Source organism: Haemorhous mexicanus, chromosome 15 (assembly GCF_027477595.1).
Source record: "Haemorhous mexicanus isolate bHaeMex1 chromosome 15, bHaeMex1.pri, whole genome shotgun sequence".
Classification (NCBI taxonomy): domain Eukaryota; kingdom Metazoa; phylum Chordata; class Aves; order Passeriformes; family Fringillidae; genus Haemorhous; species Haemorhous mexicanus.
In genome coordinates this window covers 7,290,472-7,314,812 of record NC_082355.1, presented here as the reverse complement: position 1 = coordinate 7,314,812, position 24,341 = coordinate 7,290,472, and the positions used below count along the sequence as shown (strand labels likewise).

Below are 24,341 nucleotides of genomic sequence, written 5' to 3'. Positions count from 1 at the left end.
AATGTTTCCACACAGAGGAGAATTTATCTTTGGCCTAAAACCAGGAATGAAAAACTCAGTCCAAAAAGAATGCTTTGGCCAGGGCCACATACAGCTTGAAAAGGGGGCTTCTTGTGAGAGCTGGAGCACTGTGGTTTGTCTGGCATCTGCAATCACATGTTTCGCATTTTCCTTTCTTAATGACATTATGCTCTCTGTAAGTACTGGAAGTAACAGAGATTTACTTATTTTACCCATTTTCCCGTATGTTCTAGAGGTGCACTAGCATCATTTGCCAATTTATTCGATTTTATAAGTATTTAAGGGATTTTGAATATACAATAGTCTAAACTATTCAGCCCAAATTTCATTTCATCATGTTTAATGTCCATTTTCTGTGAGTTCCACAAAAAGAGTCAATTGTCTTTTGCAAAAGGTGGTACTTGGACCAATATAGAGTATAATGTTTCAAGCACACTGAAATATAATTATATACATAGACTACTCCAAGAAACCTCCCTTTTCCAGTATTTTCCATAAATCTTAAACCAGAAACTGAAAAGATAGGTTTTTTTTTCCTAAAGGAAAGAGCAATATGTACTTGGTAAGGTCTATGCAGAAGATAGATAAAAATAAATGTTATACAAAAAGAAAAAACATTACCCTGATGCCTGAAAAAAAGAAAATTATTCTTAAATTAACTTTCATCTGTTGGCTTTTAATTGTACTGGCCCAAAAAATTGAATAATACTCAATTTCAAAACTGGTGCAACCACTTCATTATGAAAGTAACGTAATACTACAGTCACTTTTTGTTGGACTCAGCCAAGCTGACCTCTCTCAAGCCACCACAGCATTGCCACTTCCACTGATTTTCTACAAATGGGAAAGAGAGGGATGCTTTACTACCTCTTCCTCACATGGGTCATGTCTGTGGTCTGGGGAAGATTTAAAAAGGGAGATCAAACAGCCACAGAGGCAGGAGGCTGCATAGGACACATTTGGTCCACTTTCTCTTTATGATCCAAAAAAGGTCTCTCCAACTACCCCCAGCTTTACCCTCTCCTTATGTTGGGAGGCTGAACCAGCACCCTTCAAGGCAGAAGGAGCCCAGGGAACTGCAGCTCATCAGCAGCTCAGAGGGTGACAGTTCCAGCAAGGGAGAAGGGCGGCAGACACAAATGTTGGGATGCTGAAGTCCCGAATTTCCTTCTCTCAGAAGCAGTGGGTGGTGCTGTATTCACTTGGGCCTCAGCATGTGGAAGAGAACAAAATCAGAGGGAGAATCAAGGAAGGGACAAACACTTCAGAGCTATTAATGTAAGAACAAGTCTGGAAAACAGTGGCATTCCTTACAAACCAGGGGCAAAAAAAAAGACTGAAACTTGGTAATTCCCTCAGCAACAACAGAACAGAACTTTCCTAGTCTTCCAAAGAGGACTTGAAGATGGCATTTATTGTTTTACACTTCAGTGAACAAAAGATGCAGAAAACTCACAGAAGAGAGTAACAAGTGTATTTACACAGTTAGAATTTCAAGAGGAGCAGCTGTATTTTGAAAGGAAGGAAAGGTCCCTTTCTTCTCTGAAACTGGATTTAAGGAACACAGAAAACGCCAAGCTTTATATTATTTGTATTTAAGATTTGGCTGATTCAGAAGAAAAACAGAAATTCTTTATCTGAAAATTAATGCCTGCAAAGTGACCAGAAGGCTTCAAATTTTTTTTCCAAAAAGAGATTTTTTTAATATGAATTATCTCATTTCCTGATTAGCAAACTAAAAGTATGAAATTGTTTTCCCTCTGGCCATATCCCAGCTAGATCAAAGCACTGGCCCAAGAACATACTGTACAAAATCAGTTATGGAGAAAGCCCACCAGAAATTCAAGCATCAACTCCTCATCTCTCCTGATAGATTTATCACCCCAGAATATAAACCTGGGCTCCTCATGTCCCATACTGACAGATACATGTCCAGATGGTTTTATAACTGTTTTTTGTTGCAGTTATTACTTCAGCACAAGCAGTATCTGCTCTGCTTTGGGAGCAGAGTTCCCAGTCCTAGACAAATCACTGAAGTTCATTCCACTGTCACTTCTCTTGCCAGGTCTCACAGGGAATGGTTTATTCCATACCTGGAAGAACCATCCTCTCTGATGAATACCAGAGAGCCACAGCTCCCCCAGGAACTGTGAGTGCCCGTGGGCCAGTGAGTGGCACAGGGACACCCTGTAAGGAGCAGTGCTTGGGAGATACTTCAGCAGGTTCCTAAGAGTTAAACATCACCATGATATCTATTTTAGTGAAGACAGAGGAAAGAATCTACACCCACATCTTTTGAATGCACAGAGTCATCAATAAAAGGAGTCTCCTGCTCCAAGCCATAAAGTCATAAATCAAGGTAAAACAAGCCATTGACCTGTTTTTAGTCTTATGTGCAGATGCACTACTGCAGTGAGGGTTTAAGGCCATGATAAGTCCTGCTGCATAAATCAGCTCTCTCTGTGTTATGATGTGTAGGATAAATCCAAATACACTCTGACAGCCAAAACAGGGGAGTGGTACTGTGGTGGGGGGACACTGGCTGGATGCCAGATGCCCACCAAAGCCAGTCCATCACTCCCCTCCTCAGATAGACAGAGGAGATAAAATATAACAAAATACTCCAGGCTGAGATAAGGACAGAGAGAGATCATTCACCAATTACTGCCACAGGCTAAACTCGACTTAGGGAAAATTAATTTAATTTATTACCAATCAAATCACAGTATAGTAATGAGAAATAAAACCAAATCCTAAAAACCCCTTCCACCTCATCCCTCTGTTCTTTCCAAGTTCAATTTCACTCCTGAATTCTCTGCCTCCTTCTCCACAATGGTGCAGTGGGTTGGGGAATGGGGGCTGTGGTCAGTTCATCACATGTTGTCTGTGCTTCTCCTTCCTCCTCAGGGGGAGGACTCCTCACACTCTTTCCCAGCTCCAGTGTGGGCTCCTCCTTGGGCTGCAGGTGGATCTCTGCTCCCCCATGTTCCTCCATGGGCTCCATGGGGACATCTGGCCCCACCATGGGGAATCTCTGCTCCAGCACCTGCAGCACCTCCTCCCTTTCTTCTGCACTGACCTTGGGGTCTGCAGAGCTGCTGCTCTCACATATTCTCACTCCTCTCACCACAGCTCCAAGTCCTTTTCCCTTCTTCTAAAATATGTTATGAGGCACTACCACCATCACTGATGGGCTCAGCCTTGGCCAGCAGTGAGTCCCTTTTGGAGCCAGTGGCACTGGGGAACATGGGGGAGATTTGAGCAGCTGCTCACAGAAGCCACCCCTCTAGTCCCCACCCACACATACCAAAACCCGGCCTCACCATCTTGATACTAATGTTCCTCTCTGGAAAAGTGGAGCTATCCTGTAGGATGGTATTTGTATAAATACTACAAAGACTGAGAAGTGATTATTATCTTCCAGAGAGCAGTGTTAAAACAGGCTTTAAAAAGAGATCAATGGGCATTTTTGTATTAGTCACATTTTTGGCAGTTCATCCATATCTGCAAATACTTATTTTAGAAGATCAAATCAACAGCCAACCCATGCTACAGTCAGAAAAAGGAAGACAGGAAAAGCACATATCATACAATTATACTAATACTCTCTCCTAGAGAATGGTTTACTGTTATGTCTGGCTAGTCAAACCAATTTCTCTTTACTGCTCACTGGAACACCACCTCTTCTATTTCCTCCGAGTTGACTGGGGCTTTTCTGTACCCCTTCTTGAGTTCTTTTATTTCATAAATGTTTTGCAAATACACTCACTCGGATTAGGCTGCACTTAACCTGCACTTACTGGGTTTGAAATGAAAAGCATAAGAGCAACAGAGGGAGATCTGGTGTACATCACTGTCCAAAGCCTGTGTGTGTCCAGGGTCAAGAACAACTCTGCTGAACACAGAACAGAGAAGCAGGTGCACCTGAGAAAAGTCAGACAGCCCAAAAACACACAGTGCAGAGAATCAGAACCCACTGACAAAGAGTCCTGGGGAAAAAGCCAGGCTTTGAGTTAGTTGTTGACCTTGGAGCTGGGAGCAGGAATCTGTGTCCCATTGCCTGAGTTCAGTGAGAACTCAAAGAACTTCCTCATTCTTTGTAAGCAAGCAGGAGGTACAAAGAATATCTGAGTCCATCACCTTTCCCTAACTTCAACTGTCTGCAAGAACCCAGTTTTTGGGAAATCCCACACATGTCCAAAGAAGCAGCAGTACATGCAAATGCTTTATGGTTTAAAATTTCGTATGTTGATGCTGACAAGTTCAAGACATGAGAAGAAGTTGCTATGGAAACACATGCAGTATTGCCTGGGACATAAGGCAACATTTTTCATTAGGAATTTTTTAAAAAATCAACCTTGAACCAACAAATTAGTTGGTTGCCAAATTAGGTTTAAGATGGGGAAAAATCAGTTTGTCATTTGCTCTCAGACAGAAATATTTTTGTTTAGAAACAATGAAGCTAAATGTAATGGAAGCATTTCCATTATATTTTGAATTATTTTCCTTGTCTCAGAGCAAAAAGTAATTTCATATTGAAAGAGTTTCTTTTGAAGCAAATCCATCTCTATATTCCCATGTGCTGGAGTCTCCATCTAATTTTCTTTTATAATTAATGAAATCACTTTAATGAATGGTTATGTTCTTTGAAAGGTAAAACCTTTAACTCTTACATAACCTTACTTGCCTGTGTACCCACATTGGCCAACTGAACAAATACAGGAGTAGAACTGATCAGCAGAGAGCAGGATTGTACCCTTGGGCAGTCTGGCAGTTCTCAGTTGTGTCCTGAGCCCTGTTTTATAACCCTGTTTGCAACCTGTCACCATTGCAAGGTGACACCTGCCCTTCTGGGGTATTGCTGTGCAGTGGCATCTTTCAATGCCAATCTCTTCTGCTTCATTCTCTGCCCTCCCAACAAGCACAAGAACAATTCTGAATTCCCCAAATAACAGTCTTACTCTGCAGGCCTCACAAAAAGCCTGATTCTAAAGCACAGTTCCTACACACCCATATACTCAAGGGGAAAAAAGCCACTCTCCACCTAATCTTTCTTACATAAAGCATAAAACCTTTTGTTTTTCTTTCTGAAAACTTTCTATGAGTTATCTACTGGATTTGAAAGAGAAGATTTATAAAAAGGGGACACAGGGTTCTACTTATGACACTTTATTTTTGGAAGCACAGAAGAGCATTTGAGCTGCTGGGCCTCAGACTGACTCTTTCCTTTCATCTTTTCCTATTTTGAGTATTCTAGAAAATTTCAGTCTACTAGAATGTTTATTTGTTTGGGCATTTCAGCCATCACAGAATTGAAATATAGACTAATCTACAATTCAACCTAAATTACTCTCCAATCTGCAGCTGCAGCTGACAAGACCTCACGATTTTGGCAAGTAGAGGCCAAGATACACTTATAAACACAGAAGATTGGGTCATGGTATCAGCATGGCATGATCAACATTTTTGCCTGATAACTTTAGTTAAAATCTCAACCAAATTACAGACATCATTTCTTCATAAATACCTGAGCAGTGAAGGTGGGAAACCTTCTTTTTTGCTAAGTTTAAGAGAGAGGGTGCTAGGAAATCTGATGACAGGTATCTGAAATGGAAAAAACCTTATGAACTGGCTTAAGAGCACTGTCCTTCAGTAAATGCAGCAGCAGGAAAACAAAGCCAGCAAGTTCTCTTTAGAAAACATCTCATTTAGGGTTGTGTTGTCAAAGACACCTAAGGAGAACTGACAGCCAAATACAGATGGGCTCCTAATGTCCTCAAAACCTCAGCTTACATGGTTACAGCTGAATCCCAACTCATCCAGCTTGTTTTCCAACCATCCCACTGTCACAGGGAAATTCCTGTAAATGCTTTTTGTGAGTGCAGACCTCCTGTCTCAGCAGGCTGTAGGCTACTGAATTCAAGGGCCACTGCTGCCACCCAGGCAAAGTGGGTCACAGCAAGAGGAATAAGGAAGAGCATTTCTGAGTTTTAAATGCCAGATCCTTTTAACATCCATCCAGCAGCCCATATAAATTCATTTATTACTGTATTTTTAAGCTGTCTGTACATGGTTGGGTTTTGGCCAGTTCCAGAACAGACTTTTTTAATTTTATTTTTTAAATAAAACCCACTTTTTATGCAGATCTTCCAGACACATAAGACATTAACTTTTACTTTATCTTCTACTTATAACACCAATAACAGTGAAAAACTGTTTCTCTTTTCTGTGGAATCTAGTAAATCTGTGTTCCTTAAGAAGCTTACAAGAATACTCAGGCAGTGTAAATGCAAATTATTAGTACCCTATTTCAATGTTGTTTAAATTGTAACTTTTTCTTCTGTCGTACCTCACTTCCCTTTTTTTTTCTTATTATTACCTTGAATAAGGTAATATTTATTGACTAAATATGTCTATGAAAACTTGCAAATAGGCAGGATAAATGTAAGGATCTTCATAAATTCAGTTCTTTTAAAAATCCACCATGTATTTGTGTCAGAAGGACTGAGGCAGAGATATGTGGAAAAGCTCATCTGTAAAGATGTTGAGACTTTGGCTGCAGTTCACTCAACTTCACAGGGTTCATCACAACAGTATTTGGCTCTCCTCTCTTCTGTTTTCTTCACTACTAATGGATACTTTACTATTTAATTAGTGCAGCATGATCCAAATCCCATCAAAGTCAATAAAACTCTTTTCATTTATGTTAACAGGCTTTGGACTGACTCCTGGTTTAACACCAGAATCAAATAAAACACCCCTAGGAAAAGAACAGATACACCAAGCTTACACTTTAAAGTACAATCTTAAAACCTTCCTAAGGTTTTTACCTGCTTTAAAATAAATCTCATTATTGAACACCTTACAAAACCAGCTGGACAGCTCTTTTTTTGCCAGTGTGATTAAAGTGTCAGAAGGCATCTAAAAGTGTGCAGAGCTTCACTGTGAAAAACCTTCCCATGGCAGAGGGTGAGGCTTTCCTGAAGCTTTTCCTGGGGCTCCTGTGCTGTGCAAGGACAGGAGGATTCACCCTGGGAGGACAGACCTGGCAACAGAACTGTTTAAAAGAACTGCCCCAAACACTTGTTCTGTCTCTGGCACCACCACAGTTGTGCCAACACTGGGTCTGTTGGGCTGCTCTGCAGAAAACTTCACCAATGTCATTCAGCCACTAAGGCTGTTTGGCCAGAGACATTCACACCTGACCAGGTGGCAGCAGGACAGCCAGGGCCCAGCTGAGGGGAGCTCTGCTCAGCAGAGCCCTCAGCTCTAGTGCAGCACAGCTGAACCTCCATAACCACTTTAATCAAACCAGCAGGAGAGAGCACAGCTATTTTTGTCATACAGAGGAGGGAGGAGGCTTCCTGCTCTTAGACTATACCCCAGTCACTGCAGAAAGCAATGAACCACAAAGCAAGCAAAATGACACTATGTAAACAGGGAGATTAAACCTTCTCCTGATACTTTTGACCCATTTTGGCAATACCAAGCAAGCCACACAAAGCCACCACATCATTTCTAGCATAATAGCATGCTTTAATTGACTGGCACATTAAACATCAAAGTTCTGTGTAAAGTTTGACTACAGAAATCACGTTCAGAAATCACATCCAACCAATGCTGACTCAGCAGCAGAGCCACTGGATCCTTTTTTTAAATTCTCGAAAGCCCAAACAAAAAACCCAGACTTGTCCTGTTGGTTTCAATGTGTTTTTTGCATTTCACACTACTCCAACCTGGCAGCCCAGTAGGCTGTGGGACTAATTTCCTTGAAAACAACTTTGGCAGAATGTTAATAGAGAAAGAAGAAAATTCAGGGTGAAGATGAGAGGTGCCTCAGTCCCTTCTGGGCTGGAGCTGTGACCCATCCCATGGAATCAATCACAGCAGCTCTGGAGAGGAATGTCCTGCAGCACACCAGGACAGGTTGGCGGTGTGGGCACATGTCTCCAGCTCCCTGCTCCCATCACCCAGTGCCTCTGGGCAGCCCTGACTCCCCTTGTACTGACACCTGCACTGGGTTGGGAGGTGCAGGAACCTCCATTGGCTCTCCCATGGAGTCAGATTCCTGCAAACTTTCACTGAGGATAAATAGGGACATCACTTCTTGCTTCTTTGTCCCTTCTAGAGCTACTCACTGAAGGAGAATATTCACTGAGCAAGGATTCTGTTGTGAACTGCCAGGAAATACAGTGTTTGCTGCTCCTTCCTGCTGCATGGGCCACTCACAAGTTATTCTCACCACCTCAGCACCCCAGTGCCAGTGCTCAGCATCTTGCCCTGCTGACACTGATCAGATGTCTCCAACTGCTCTTTCTTTTAGCATTCTTTCTGACACATCCCTTCCTCTCCCCCAAACCCCCCACAGAGGCAGTCATCTCACTGCTCTGAGCACTCACTACACTTCTCCACAGGAACCACAGTGCATTTTTCCCCAGTGAAGGAAGTCTTTCCAGCTCATGAAAAGGAGAGCAGAACTGCCCAGCAGCAGCCAGAGGGGAGGGAGGTAGACTTCCAAACAATCTGTGCAGCTTTGGAATTCAAACCCATTCACTGTTGTGGAGCAAATTCACCAGCAATTGGCGGCAATTTCAAAGATGGCCATTTGTTCCACATTCCCCAGCAAGGGAGGGATGCTGACAAGGTCCTTGGCTCTGTGAAGGTGAGGAGTGAGAACCTACAGGCTCAACCATCCCCTAGAGCCAGCTCCAGGGAAGACATCATTACAAGGTGAAAGCTGCCTCCACACAGACTAGAAAACATAAGTATTAGGGCTAATCTAGCCAGCACACCGTGAGATAGAGAGGATTAGATTTGACCTGATAGGTCTCTGACGTCAGTGAAAAGTGGTCTTAATATAAACAAATATAAAATGAAAAGAGAAAAAAGCCAATGCTTTCCCACAGTGGGATAGCTAGAATCTACTGTAGAACTTGCAAGCAGTCATTCAATACTCCAAAAATTATAACCTTGGGTTAATGACTGCATGGAGTTCATTCTGGAAATGCACTATAAAAGTGTTACCTAAGCAGAAATAGTTCTCAAACCCACAAGTCAAAGCAAACACCTCTTCAAACCATCCAAAAGGAACACAAAATAGCCAGAAGCAGCTAAATCCTTCAAAGACCTAAGTATATCCATCACGGATGAACTTCACATTACTAGCATTGCATTTATTCAACAGTTTTCTTAGTCTTGTCATGATTTCTACAGGCTTGCATAATAACATGAAAATGTCACAAAAATTATGTCAGAATGGCAATCCAGAGGCAGGGAGCCACAAGGCCCTCAGTGAGCTTTGTGTGACAAGAAGCAGTGCCTGGAGCTGTGTCTTTAACCCATCTGCCCATTTGAGACCAAGGACCCTTCAAAGGTCCTGGGATTCCCAGTCTCCCTTTACAGTGCACTTTGCCATTTCCAAAAAACAAACCCTAAATTTCACATTACTTAGTGAAATCTCATGAAAACATATGCACATTCACAGATCTTATGTGTCCTGCTGGCTCCCAAGAAGGAGTGTATCTCTTTTCAAACCATAGAAGCCTGTAACCCAGACTGTCAGAGGAAGGCATATCTCCACATGAGTGTGAAAACATCTAATTACTCAAGGCCAGGTCCTCAGCTAATGCAAAGTGACAGAGCTCCCAGAAATCCGTGGAGATGTGATGATGCAGATTAAGAGAGGTTTGGCTCATTATAATTCAGTGGACCCAAATTCTACTTTTCCCATCTAGTGACAGATTGTTGGAATCCTGACCACCAAAACCTCATAGTGCAATGGGGAGTTGAAAGGAGATAGCATCAGGGAAAGTAAACTCCAGTTTGGCTGAAAGCATATTTATGATCTAGGAGTTTCAATTAGCTGTTGCTGAGCTATCACAAAAGTCTGTTGAACAGATGTGCAATTAGTGTTTTTCTCATGTTGTTCTCTCTTGTGACTTGGGTTTTTTTTTTTGTTGGGGGATTGTATTTGGCGTTTGGGTGGGGTTTTTTGCAAGTGATGCTAGTTTTATTGAGGTCAAAACTAACATCTTAGGCAGAGAAAGCTCTTCCCACCACCACACCCCCAGCAGTGCAGAAGCAGAGAGGCAATGTCAGCAGGAAAATCTTTCTCCTTTCTGGCCTCATCTTCATAGGAATATGGAGACAGAAAAGCTGTCAGAATGAGCCTGCAAATTCAAGGCAGCTGGAATTGCCTCATCCTCCTGGCATGGACTAGAGGGTTTCTCCTGATCCCTCCCCTTTGCTTAATGCATCACCTCTTCTGTGGTGGGGATGTGGTGTGAGGCAGAAGGGGAAGAAGGTTTAGCAGAGCTATTTCAGTTTTAGAGGTACACAGTTCTGTCCTGTTCCATCCAGCACACGGGATATAAACAGCCATGGGAAAAGCTGCACTTGAGCTGCTCATACTCACCTCCCTCCCTGGCACCATCGCACCAGGGGACAGAGAGCAAGGTGAAAGACAAGGTTATGATGTGGAATACTCCATGGCCTGCTTTTTGTCCCAAATACTCTGCTAATCAACCTGTCCACACAAAGCCAAATGGAGCCAGTGAAACTAAACACATTCACTTCAGCAGCTTTGGAACAGACCCAAGAAACAGCTACTTGCCATGGGACCTCCCTGGCCCTTATGCAAAATGATGCTGGATCATGACACAAACATTGACAGAAATCTGGAGTTTTTCCTGTGTGATTTTCTGTTTAGATAAATGCCAGCTTATACTGTATTTTCATAGGTTCAGCATTTTTATTCTAAGGTGTGTATGATTACTGTTGGGCTTAATTTGACTGTAGTGAACTAAGTACTTTATTTTCACAGAAATTCATTACACTCTCCTACTGAGGAGATTAATTCAAAACATCTTGTAAATGGTCTAGTCTTTCTTTGCTTGTCTATTACTTATCCAGACTGAGTTTCATATTACTCTGAAAGAAGAATAAATCATCTTTTGATTAATCCCATTTTTACACTTGCTGCTTATGTCAGCCTTAACGTGCTGTAACTTTGCAAACAAATTTAATATTGACAGACATCTCTTAGCACTTATTTGGGAATTAAATATTTTGGTTTACTGAGTAATGGTGGATTTGCAATTTTTACAATGAAACCTAAAACTATTCAAAAACTCTGATTTCAAGCTCGGTTATAAATCTGAAATCAATCCAAATTCATCTCTAAACCTTCTTTAACCCAGTACCTAGTGGTATTGAACAGCAGTGGCATAAAATTTCTGCTTCTGCGATTTGGGGTGGGTTTTTTTTTTTTGTTGATTACAATAGGTAAAAGATTGTGACCCTATGTATGTTCATAGTGCTTTACAGAAAGAATTCTGGAGTCTGAAAGACCATTTCATCCAGCTATTACTTTAGGTATATAAAAACTTTTAGACATTTTCAGCCTTGCAAGTTTCAGAGCCTGTCATCTTCCAATATAACTCTTGTTACGTGAGAGTGTTGGTACGTGAAAGACTCTCACTGAGCCCAGCTCAGCTGTCTTCATTGTCAGGTAGTGATTTATTTATCAAAGATTGCTTCTTAAAAATATTCTGGTTTGCAGAACACTTTCTGAACAACATCTCTTACATTCCTTCCACAGCTCCTCTGCTTGGAGAAAGAGGAAAGTCTCCCAGTTTTAGCACTCTGAAAAATGAAGTATACTATTCTGCATATGAGTTGGATGAACATGATTTACCCAAAAGCCATGATTTGAAACAAATAAACCCACTATTAAAACAGTAACCACAGCCTGTGCTGCCACCTACCCTTGGTTAATCTCTGTGTTTTCTGTAGGCTTTTTCCAAAGTGTGGGCTCTGTCCTGCAGGTGATGTGATGGCCATGGGCACCAGCCTTGTACCAGCCTTGGGAGTCCCACACTTCACCATGGGAGAAATGCAAGATGCAGCTGCTTAGGGCAGGTACTGGATGTTAGTTCTGCTTTTTGCATATGGGGGAAAGAGCAGAAAAATGAGAATCACAGCACCATGGAATCATTTAGGTTGGAAGAGACTTAGAAGATCTTTAAGTTCAACCATTAAGACAGGAATGTTAAGTCCACACTAAACCATGGCTCCGGGTGCCACATCTGTACCTCCCTGAGCTCCCTGTTCCAAGGTTTGACAGCCCTTTTTGTGAAGAAGTTTTTCCTAACATCTAATCTAAAAATTCAGCAAGTGCTTTCTTTCTTCCTTTCTAAATTCAATCATTTTACTGTATTTGAATTAAAATGTAAATGGTGCATTACTATGCTTAGCTCTTGAAACAGTTTTACTCCCAAGAAAGAAAGCCTTTCTTTCCTGTTGGACTCAATGTATTATTTTGACTTCTTCCCTTCTATACTCTACAATACTCATTAAATCATGCCAAAAAAACTCATGTTCAGAAACAAAACTTGAAAGAGAAATCCCTCCCACGGACCAAACTGTGCAAGAGTAGCCCTGAGTCTGCAGTGCCCATCCTGGGTGTGTGGTGTGAAGGTGCTGGATGGGTTTGCCTGAGGGGGCTGATGTGTGTCCAGAGCTCCACTGGACATACTGGAAGCTACTGCTGCAGCCCAGCAGCCCCTAGGGCACAGAGGGAGGAGGCAGGGGTGAAAGAGGGACTACCCACAACCTTGGGAAGCAGGCACAGCAGCAGGTTGAGAGAGCTGCACTCAGGGCTCCTGTACAAATTTGCTGTATCATTCACAAAATTCAATGTCCCCTGCCATTTCATGGACTGCTTCTTGTCAGGATTGTAAGTGATAGGGTAAAGGAAAAGAGCTGCTGGCCAGCCTGCTCATTAGCCAGCCTGCTCATTAGCCAGCCTGCTCATTAGCCATGCAGGTTCTTCTCTGCACATTCACTTCATTATTCTTACAGTGACAGTAAATCAGAAAACACACTAACAAAGGCTTTAAGACTCTCATCAAGGTGTGGCTCTGTGCTACCCTAAACCTCAGGTAGGTATTTTGATTTCATGTTTTTTCAAAAAAACAGATGAGATGTTCACCACACACCAGATATTTCCTTCCAGCTTTCTTGCCTCAAAAAACTGTAAAAATTATTCACCTCCATTGCAGGACAATAACAGCAACCCATAGTCCACACACTTAGTGAAGAGAAATAACTTAAATGCATAAATTAGCTGTATCTAGTTACAGGTAGAAGGAGCTCTTCTTATCCACATATACCAGTGATGTCCACTGACTTTCTCATTACAGGATTAGTAGGCTTCATGCTTAATTTCAGTGGAAAATAGATTGTAATTTGTCCCCTGAGGTCCAAGAGGCTAGAGGTTAAATGCTGGGAAAAAGCAGTCTGACCATATAATGAAATTCAAACACAGAGGTGGCAACTATAGGAAAAGTTGAAGGGAATGACTGGGGGAAAGAAGTTAAAGTAGCTGTATTTATAGCTCACCACATCAAAAGAGAAGTGGCAACATTGTACTTTGCAGGTGGAAGAGTCAGAAAGTACCAGGGACATTAGGCAATTCCAACCTTGGGATTCTCCACAGAAAGCTGCAAAAGTGAGGAATTAATAGTGTCTTTATTTTGAAGAGAAGGGTCACAAATGCAGCAATAAAGGGGCAAATACTAAATTTTACATAAGCCAATTTAAAAGGAATAAAAAAATATATAAACTCGATGGTTAACACTGAAAAACTTCAACACACTTGGGATGCCAAGACTAAAAAGTAACAGCAAGTTGTACAAATGGGACTTCCATTTCAGCAAGGGAAAGATTTGGAAAACAAACAGATCAGTAGATGCAGTCCCACAAGGGGCATGAAGCAGGGAGAAAAGCAAGTGTGTAAATTAGTGGTGAGGACAGGTTCTGTCTGTGGTATTAGAGAGGATAAAATGATACTGAAGTTACCATGGTCAGTAAATGAACTCCCCCACCTGGGAGGCAGCCAGCCCACGGAACCCACAGCAGTCCACAAAGTCTCACAGAGGCACACACAAGACAAAACACACAAGGTGTAAAGAGAAACTCATCTGTACTGTGAAATGACACCTTCAAAACAACATACTTGGGATGATTTTCACTGGCCAGGAGATTTTTGTGATTTCAAGAAAGAGAACTGGCATCTCTCTTTTTTCTTTGAGGGAAACACTTTAAAACTCTTTCTTTAAACCAAAAAAAAAAAAAAAACCAAAAAAAAAAAAAAAACCAGTTATTTAGAAGAAAAAGCAGAAACATTAATGCTGAGGTTCACACTCACAATTCAAGAACTCCAGATCTGAAGAAAGTACCAGACGTTTTGAGACCTGCGAATAACTGAGAAGATCTATAACAGAAGCTGTGATTTAGATATGAGGAAGCAACGTGCTCTCCTGCTCTTGAAGAGGACACTCTTCTTTTCAATGTTACAGTTTAACAGAACAGAGCTGAAAATAGCGTGTGAAATGTGGGCCTTTCATTTGCAGACTATTAAAGCTGGGAACCCGCTGTGTCAAGACTCTGCAAACAAAGATGAATTTAAAACACACTCAGATAAAGGGGCTAAAGGAACCAGATGTGATGTGTTAGAGAACTTACTGAAACTTTGGAAGAAAGAAAGCAATAAAGGGACAAGGTGATCGGAAAAGGAGGGTGTACACATCAGAGCAAGGTTGTGCAACCCCCTGCAAGACACTCAAGACCTGCTCCCTGGCTCTGTTTTAATCAGACCCAGTATGAGAAATGTTCTAGTGTGCCATTAAGCAATGGCATGACCTGCTTACAAAGCAACAATCACCATAAATAAAAAGTACCCAGAAGTAGGTCAAATAAAACACTAGTGTGATCTCTGGAGAAAAGGTCCTGCTCCATGCAACATCTGGAATTCTGGCTGATCCAAAAGAAATTTTTTTTAACCTTCTGTAGCAAAAAGTAAACATGGGACTAACCTGAAATGTGGCAATGCCTTGCCGTTTGCAGGAGTCTTGAATTCTCAGGGAGCAGCCTCCCCACACCACAAGGAAGCAGCAAGCTGGCAGGTAAATGAGCTAATAGGTCTTTTTGAGGGACACACCTCTGGAAGCTAAGAGGGACAGACTTCTCAAAATAGATGTTCTGCTTACCCCAGAAATTAATTATGACCTTATCAAAATTAGTTCCTATATTTGGGTCTTTCAAGATGGGAAGCAGGAGACACTATAGGCTCCTTTCCTTGGGTATATTGAGTTTAATACTCTGGTTGGAAAAATTAGTTTTTGTGTGGTCAAAGGGCATAGTACAGCTGAGACACTACTACAATGAGGAAAATGCAACACAAGGTCACATAGGACATAAATACTTCTATTTTATCCAAAGGCCTACAACATACCACAAAGATACCAGTTTTGATTGCCTGAGGATACACTGTCCAGATGGTGTCCACCTGCATGATGTAGGAAATTACTTGCTCTGCTCTCAGATAAAATGTAGGTGAGATGATCCATGCACAGAAGATGCAAAGAAAAAAAAGCAAACAGTATTTACCGATGACAGAGTCTCTTTTAAGGACAGGAGAGGATAATTTACTCCAGTCAGAGGCTGAATCACAGTGTTTACAGTCTTCGTCTTTCACACTGTAACTTTTAAAAGGGAAAGCCTGTGCAATTCACACAGCAGAAGGGACTGTCCAGCTGGGCTTGTGTTGGCCAGGGAAAGGAACAGCAGAAACCCAGAGAATGGCTTACAAAACAGAGTCTCTATCCTGTGAAAACATGGACATGCTGGAGTGTTAGGTACCAAAAGGGCTCCATTGCTTTGCCAGGCAACACAGGTCTTTTAAATGATGTGTGCAGATGGGGATGTGCAGTCAGACTCTGATTGTGCTAGAATTCACATACATGCTTGGCTTAGCCATGTGGAGAGCACAGCTGAATTCAAAATGCCCTTGAAAAGGGGGTTAATGGTGATCCCACTATCATCTGCACAGGAAGGGCTGCTGTTTCCTTAATGAGAATGGCTTTTACATTTTGTTCTATACTATGTCACAGAACTTATTTGCACTTCTTCTGCCACTGTATTACAGTTCTATTTATCAAAAAAACCCCACAATGAATTTTGCCATTACATTAGAAAATGGAGAAAGAAAAAAAAATAAAAGCACGCAGATGATGACTTTGGTTTGATTTTGGTTTATTTTAATGAGAAAATGCTCCCAAATGAAAAGGTCATATGAGCCCAAATGTCTCCTTAAAATGGATGCAACCCCATTATATTGTAAATGCTAAGAATTTAGCATACAGAAAAGGAATTGCTGGAATTATGTGTAGCACGCATCTGTTTTAACTGTCAGGCACTAGACCTGACCAGACTTTGAAGATAATATTGTGCTACCTTGAGCTCTGCTCTTTTACTACATCACAAACCAGTGTAATCCAAAAACCAGATCAAAAAGAAACACGACTAAATTATAAATCCATATGAAAGCAGGAGATGGATGTCTAAAAGGAAAAAATAAGACAGTTACATAAGCATGTCTGCCTCCTCCGGGTATATTCATTGTGAGCAGCTCCTTCACCCTCTTATCCAGGAAAATTACATGTTCCACCTAAGGTGAGTTAGATTCACCTTCAAGTCTGTGGACAGTTCCAAGAGAACACCTCTGTCAGGACAGTATATAACAATATAACCTTAAAATTCTCTTACTTCAAAGAGATCAAACTCATGCTCAAAGTGACGAAGAACTGAACTAAACAAGACTAGACTTCACAAAGTAACCAAATGCCCTTAGGAATACAGAGAAAGTGGCAGGAGGAAGGGGAGAAAGGTGGGCATTTCACATGGGTAGCTGGAATTGCTCTCAGGAAACAGCATTGACTGGATCTAAACATGAGATTCTACATTTCCACTTTAGAAATAAGATTATATGAATACAACCCTGAAAAATAAAAACGGAGGGAAAAAGTTTAGTTCTCTGATTTAAAACAGGAAAGAAAATACTCATAATATAAATCATATCTAACAACATCTTGGGACAACTGGCAGGTGTGCACTTGTATTGACAGCAGCCAAAGCACCAGCCAGCTCCTGAGGATCCATGACTGGTTAGGAAAGGGAAATGTATCACCACAAATCCACCCAGGTGAGCCCAGGGCTACAGATACTGCAGCATTGGGCATGAGTCGAAAAAGCACTACTGGTGTCCCAAGCATTTCTAGAAGAAATAGAGCCTGGGCAAGCAGCCAGCCAGCCAGCAGGCTGCTCAAAAACAGTTTGGGAGGCTTAGCAAAAGCACAGGAAAGACTGAAACATTGTAGAGCACACCCTGACTGGTTCATCAGGAGAAGAAACAAGTCCACTGCACTTGTAAGGTGTCACTCTTGGTACCCCCAGCCATGTAATGCTTACAGTTCATTTAGAAAACAAACAAGCAGAGATGGCTTGGAAAGCTCAGTTTGTATATATATTCTTCTAATAAATTTTCAATTTTGTGACAATAATGTGAAATTTTTGGACAGCTGATCTTTTAGCTTTAAAAAAGGAAGAGGATTATACTAATGGAGCCAAACTAGGACACCATGATGTGTTACTGAAACTGATGTTCCTTCCTTTGCTTCCATGGGTGCAATCAGATCACATTGATTGTTCATCATGGAGTAGCGATCCTCAGTCTTCTCAGTCCTGTCAGTACATCTGACTCTGCACTGCAGCCTAAGTTAATCATGTGTTCATTATCCACTTCAGTTGTGCTGTTGATATTGTGTTTTTCCTGTCTAAGTACACATTCTAGCTCACAAACTACAAATGTCATGAGGAGACTGGGAGGGACTTTATGTCTCTGAATTTCCACAACCAAATAGTGCCATCCTGTCAGCCTGAGGAAGACGTTTTTGGCACATCTGCCTCAAGCACTGCAGAAGTATTTATCAAAAATCTAGATGTGTAAAGAGTTCTTCTACAATGGCAGGCTCATCTGCTGAGGTGAAGAAAGACAGTTCCCATAGTTACACAATAATCTGGAAGGATTAGCATAATCCTAGCTTTTTGGTGTTTTATGGTATTTTTTACTGCCTTCAACCACTCTCCTTCACAACCCTTGGAGAGGACAGCCAGGTCCCTCATCCTCCAACTGCATCCACAAGTAAGAATCTGGCCAAGGACCAAGAACATACTCAAAGAACAATGACTTCCACCACAGCCTGCAGGCCATGGAGAGCTGACCATGCTTGTTCTGTCCACTCAGTGGAGAATTAGTTTGAATGCTGTCAGGCCAACCAAGATGATAACAAATTGTCCCAAGTGTTTTTATTTTAAGTGGGAAAGCTTTCACAGTAATTTTTTTTTAATATGGTAAAAATCACATTCATAATTCAGAAAGCTGTTAAAAATCTATTGATTAGCTTTAACTTTGATTTTCATCCACAATTTTTAATGACCTGCTCCAGCTCTGACAACACACCTAGACTGCATACTTCAGAAGTTCTCTTCATCTGCCTCAGATTTGATTTCTAGATCAATAAATTTTCTGTTGAATTCTGATACAGAAAACCGTGAGTACCCAAACTAATGCATATCTCTTCAATCAGGGCAGAAGATCTCCATCATTTATAGTACAGTTCAAATGCCCCTTCACAGATCTACTATTTTCATGTAAATTCCTTCCAACATCTTCTCATTTGGCAATACCAACTCCACCAACCAGACTCTTCTAAGACAATAACTGGAAAATAAGACAGCGAAACCAAAAGGGCTGTTCAAAGGAGATAACATCAGAAGTTGGCAAGGTGGCAGATGCATTTGCTGACTTAAACCAGATTCAGCCAACAAAAGTTTGCAATGAAAAAAATCAAAGTAGGACACTTCAAGTCTAGTATTGTTTCAGCCCCGATGGCTGATGCAAAAGACAGAAGACCAAGGGAAGATGTCAAACCACCATCAAAAGCAAGCACTTCAAAAATAAATACTAGGAATTCAATTAATCAAGTTTATAATGTAAAATTCTAACACTTGTCTGTGGACAACTCAGTTGTAAGAGAGATCCACCATCCCTATCTCCAGAATAACCTAGAAAATGTGGTGGAAATACTTCAGCCCACTGAAAAAAACTAGGTGTGAAGTAAAAAACAAACATAGGGAAACAGTAGAGAATAGCTTTGTCCATGTCTTTATTCACATCCAAATGTCAATAAACCCAAGAAAAGCATACAGCCTAGTGGTCTCTAAGTATGTCTTGCTGGCAACTCATTGCTCCAAGGACTCTTCAATACTCCTTGCAAAAAACGAGAAATAAAGGGAGACAATCACAAGCAGTATTAACTTCTGTGGTTACTTGCTTATTATTTTTGTCCACAGAGCAGTGGCTTTTGGAGAAACAGTGGTATAATTCCTTTGAGTTTCTGTCATTCTATTGATAATCTGTTTTATACACTCACCCCACAAGAAAGAAAGAAACTGAGGTGGAGAGAAAGGGTAGAGATGGAACATGGTACCCAAGGGACCGGAGTTCAATTTGTTGTTCCAAAACAATTTACTGCACAATCTCAAGGAAATCTTTACAGCCTAAAGGTATTGAGGCAATGCTTCCTTCAGTGACCTGGGCAAAAAAAATACATCTCTGCACTGCAACATCTACCATGTAGATACACCCAGGAGGAAGCAGTAACCCATTTCCACATGTATTAGCATAACCACAGAAGTTGTAATTCCATTTGAAAATCATTCAGATTAGAATTTGGCACTTCCCAGTCCAGACCAACTCTCCAGCTTCTTCTAATGGAAACAAGAACATTGGAAAAGGCAGACACACGGGTTGGGCATACAGGTTGAAAGACTACAATTCCTTTGGTAGTTTTCTGGATTCCAGCCTTTTATGAGTGCATTTATTATTGTATTGAGGCCTGGCTTCACACCTTTGCATTTGAGATGTAACAAATGCGAACAAAGCAGTAATTTATAAAGCCTTTCATTTATATCTTCACTTCATTTTATAAACCATTCTCATTCTTCATCATTTTTACATGCAACATGATGCCTTGGACCTTTTGAGTCTCATCCAAAGTTTGGCTTTAACTCCTGTTCTGTTTTATCATAACTCTTTTGTCTAAATATAAGGAGCCCACATTCAGGCAAACACTGGAAGGAAGCAGGAAACGCTCCTCCCCTGCCCTTACAGTCAACACCTGTGCTGAGGACAAGAACACAAGGCGAGGTGTAGCTATCAACAGGATCTTCCTCCACCTTTCAGCACAGATGAACAAGGAAGAAGAGCTTTTGCTCTGCTCCAGTTTTAAAAGTAAAGAGCAAGTAAATCTTGAGCAAGTAAATTTGCCTTACACAAAATGAACTGTGCTAGACACAGGGAGAGCACAGAACTTTTGCTTCCCCCCCGAGGCAGAACTGCAGGCTCACACTCTGCTCTCAGAATGGCTCTTCTTGTTCAGTCCTGGTGCTTCTCTTACCCTCAGCCAGCTGTCCTCATCAAACAACTGCAACATTAAAACCTGCTTCTCAAAACAGAAATGCACATGGCTAGGAGAAACCACAGGAAAGGAAAGACTAAGGGGAAAAGTATTTGATTCCCTTCCATTCTCAGATAGCCAACATACTATCTCCATACATGTCATCTTCTTGGCACAGCAAATGAACAACTTCCTATGACTAAATAAATAGAAATACAACTGACTCCTACTGGCTCTTCATGCAGAGGCAGAATGTATTACAATTAAGCAAGCTCAAAAATACAAACTTTAAAGGCTAGAGCAAGGAAATACAGGCTGGATAAACTGGTCATTATAAAAGAAAATATAGCCCCTTTCTCACTAAACAAATTGCTGTGCAGTAATTACTGTTCAAATGGCAGTGTGACAGTTTAGGATGTCAGGGACAAACAGTGATAATCTGAGTGCTGAACATGCACTCCAGAACAGAAAACTGCAGCCAGTTTTAAGCACACAGCTTTGACAAATGTATCACAGGGGGCTGTTTTGCTCATAAAACTCAAACTCTTCTGCAACTTTTCATCAATCACTTGATTAGGCAATGAAATTCACCGAGTGAAATATCCAAGAAAACAGACTCTGAATAAATTTAAATTTTCCAGGACAAAACCATATTTTACCTATCAAATTTGTTTCCAGAGTGGTCCAGCCTGTTATTTGGAATTAACTCTTTCTAATATTTACCCTTGCAGGCTGTAAGAGAGAAGTGGAAGAGGATGCTGAGAACTTGCCACTTAACCTTCTGGTTTAGAGCATCAGACCCCTCAAGTAACTTTACCACGAATCAACATAAATGCTGGTTTCAGCTGCTCTGTTCCAGAGTAGCTACCTCAGAGCATGTGCTCAAACTTCTAGTGCCACTGTCTGTAAAGCAGCGCTTGGTGCAGCACAGCTATTCCCACACAAGGGAACATTAGTTAATTTGCATTCACAGTTACCATATGAGGTGTGAGTTTCTGACAGTCCACACATTTTATATTTAAAGACTGCGGGAAATTAATATAATTATCTTAGATATAATAACAAAAGTAACTTACCAGTCCATCACAATTGCTGATAGCAACTGAAGCATTTGGCAGATCAGTGATATCCCCAACATAGAGGCAATTCCCATAGAGAGGTTCAATATGAGTCTCCTCAGAGTCCTCCTGCCACTCAACTGTTGCTCCAGGGGCCACGAGCCTGGAGTTTGGCCGCAACCTGAAGTGAAACTCTCTTCCAAAAACAGTGACATTGTAAAATATCTGCTCATTTGCTGCTTCACGTTGCAAGTCCTCCACAGCTCTCCTGAAGCGTGCTTTTGGCAGTCCAGACACCAAGTGGGATAGGAACCTGCCCTCTGAATCGGTGCTTGTGGGGATGACAAGGCTGTACTCCTCTATATTCCTCAGGATTGAATCTTTACAGGGAGAAAGCAAGAGAGAACAGAGATACTAGAACTAAACATATCCTGATGCCGCGGGATTTTTATTCCATTATTCATTAGCACAGCAGACACTTACATAAGGCAGATGGACACTGCACTCTTTGCAGGCACTTGACTCACCTGCATGAAGTGTGCAGAGTTCACTCAAACTTGCCTTTTCTTCCCCAAAATACCAGACGGCAGCGTGAGCCTCCCCACCCTGCCAGGACCCTGCACTCCTGCCCGTGCAGCGAGGTCCCGCTCCCCTTTGCCCACCCAGCCCGGACCCCCCACCCCTGTACGCCCATTTAGTGATCGGGTCGACTCGGGGACTTTGGGGGTTTCCAGGGTGGCCAGCGCTGAAGACAGGGCGTTGATTCACTTCGGGACTGCTCGCAGGGGCAGGGGTAGGGGCTGGGTTTGCAGGTGGTAAGCCTGAAAGGCAAAGGCACGTCCCTCAAACTACCCCCGGTGTGGCGGGTTTGAGTCGAGCGGTGATGGGGACGTCGCGGGCAGCGATCGGGAGCGGTCTCTGGGAAGCCCGGGAGTTTCGGACGGAGGCGATGGCCCGGGCAAGAGGAAGAGGAGGAGGAGGCAGACGAGCTGCCATGTGTTTCAGCCCGCACGAGGAGCCCCAGGCACCGCTCCCTGCCCGCCGGGTCTCGTCCGCTCCTCGGGGCAGGCAGCGGGCGGCGCGGAGCTGGGGGCAGCGCTGTCACTGCCGGGCACTCCCGGGTCCCTTTCTCACCAGCGGCGCGGCTGCCCGGTCTCCGTCCCCGCCTGCCGCTTGCAGGAAACAACTGGAAACCGGGCAAAAGTAGCCGCAGAAGAAGTTCAAGGGGAGCCGAAAGCCGCGGGGCGGAGAGCCGCTACTTGGGACGGCCGGGCTGCGGTACCGGCCGGCGGCGGGGAAGGGCGAGCAGCCCCGAAGGCGTCCCGGCGGAGACCTACCTCTGTCCCCGGGGCGCCGCAGGGCGCCGGCGGGCAGGGCGAGCGCGCAGCAGAGCAGGAGGCAGGCGATGCCCGCGGGAGGGTCCATCGCGGCGGTCCCGGCCCGACGCGGGGGCCGGCGCCCGGGCTGCCCGCAGCCGGGGCGGGCCAGGCGGCAGCCCCGCTCCGCGCTGCTTCGCGCCGCTCAGCGCTGCCCCGCGCCCCGCCGCCCGCGCATTCGCCCAGCCGCAGCCGCAGCGGCAGTGGCGGCCGCGCTCCCGGCTCGCAGCGAAGCAGAGACACCAGGAGGCGGCGGGGGTATAGTACTGGAAGCACAGGGCGTGCGGAGTGAAGTCAGGCTGATTGACAGAGGCGCTGCCACACGGCGCAGCCCGGCCGCGGGGAGCGGGGACGGGCTGCGGGCAGCGGGGACGGGACCGCCCGCCCCGCCGGCAGCCCCCGCGCCGCCCCCGCCGCGCCCCGGGCAGCCCCGGCCGGCAGCGCCCGCCCCGCGCCGCGCCCCGCTCCGGGACGGACCCGCCGGCGGGGACGGGCGTTGGCAGAACGCGAGTGGAAGCGAAAAGAAACGCCCCGCGCCGGGCCCGGGAGCCCCCGGGAGCTGGGGCAGCGTCCTGCTACCGGGGCCCGCGGGCTGCGCCGTCCCGGCTGTGCATCCATATGGAAACGACCAGACATACGAGGCTGACAAACTTTAGGCACCTCGGCCTGAGTTGTGTTGCAGTCTTGGTTTCCAGTTGACAGCAGGGACCCAAATGGAAAAAGGGCCACCAGCAGAGGCAATTCACGGTCAGAGATCTTCATCTGATCCAATAAATAAGCAGCCATTTCACAGTAAAAATTGTTAGGGCTGTTTGCTAATAAGGCTGAAATTGCTTCCTGCAGTCTTACATTAAATATCTGCAACTGGAGAGATAGACCCTGAAAGTCTTTAGGAATACTATAAATACAATATAGAAAAAGGATTTTTAAATAATTGAAAAATCAAGAGTGGCCTTTATGGTAAAAAACAAGTTATATTTGTTTCCATATGGCCAGGATAAATGCCATACTGCTTATTCCCTTCAAATAATGTGTATTTACCCAGCTTTTATATTGCTGGGATCATCTGCTGTTTTCACCACTTCACTCTTTAACCTTGCAGAATCGTATTAGCCCTTCTTGTGCTCCTGCTGGCCCTGCCAGCCCACAGCCTTACCTACCCCAGGCTGATTCTCACTGTATCTGCATGTGTTAGACCTCTCTGGAAAGCTGCAGGCAATGACTTCCTGCAGGAAGCTGGTCTTCTGCCAAGGAATTTTCCTGGGTATCCTTGAATATTCTTGCTCCTTTATGACTAAGGGTCCAGCTATTACCTTCCACCCCTATATTATGGACACAAAAGAAGGGTAGAGAAGAAAAATAACAGCAAGCCAGTCCTGCTCCCTGCTCATGAAGAGGGCTTATGGACCCCCAACCCCAATCAGTTGTGGCAGTATATGAGCTTTGCTTTCTTGTTTTGATATTCTGGTTTGGCTTCCCTATTCTTTAGGTTAAAGATAAAAAGGGAAAGATTATTCTGAATGATG

At 43.3% G+C, this 24,341-nt stretch overlaps 1 protein-coding gene across 1 annotated transcript in view; it reads right to left on the bottom strand.

Annotated features, from left to right (window-relative positions):
- Positions 1-22,897, bottom strand: part of ADAMTS2 (ADAM metallopeptidase with thrombospondin type 1 motif 2) — a 174,656-nt gene extending 151,759 nt beyond the window's left edge. Inside the window, exons 1-2 of the mRNA XM_059860002.1 lie at positions 22,777-22,897; positions 21,458-21,819 (exon numbers count right to left, since the gene is read on the bottom strand). Coding sequence (XP_059715985.1) covers positions 21,458-21,819; positions 22,777-22,864 — 450 coding nt within the window. The 5' untranslated portion in view covers positions 22,865-22,897. The remainder of the gene's footprint in view (positions 1-21,457; positions 21,820-22,776) is intronic.
- Between the last annotated feature and the right edge of the window lie 1,444 nt (positions 22,898-24,341).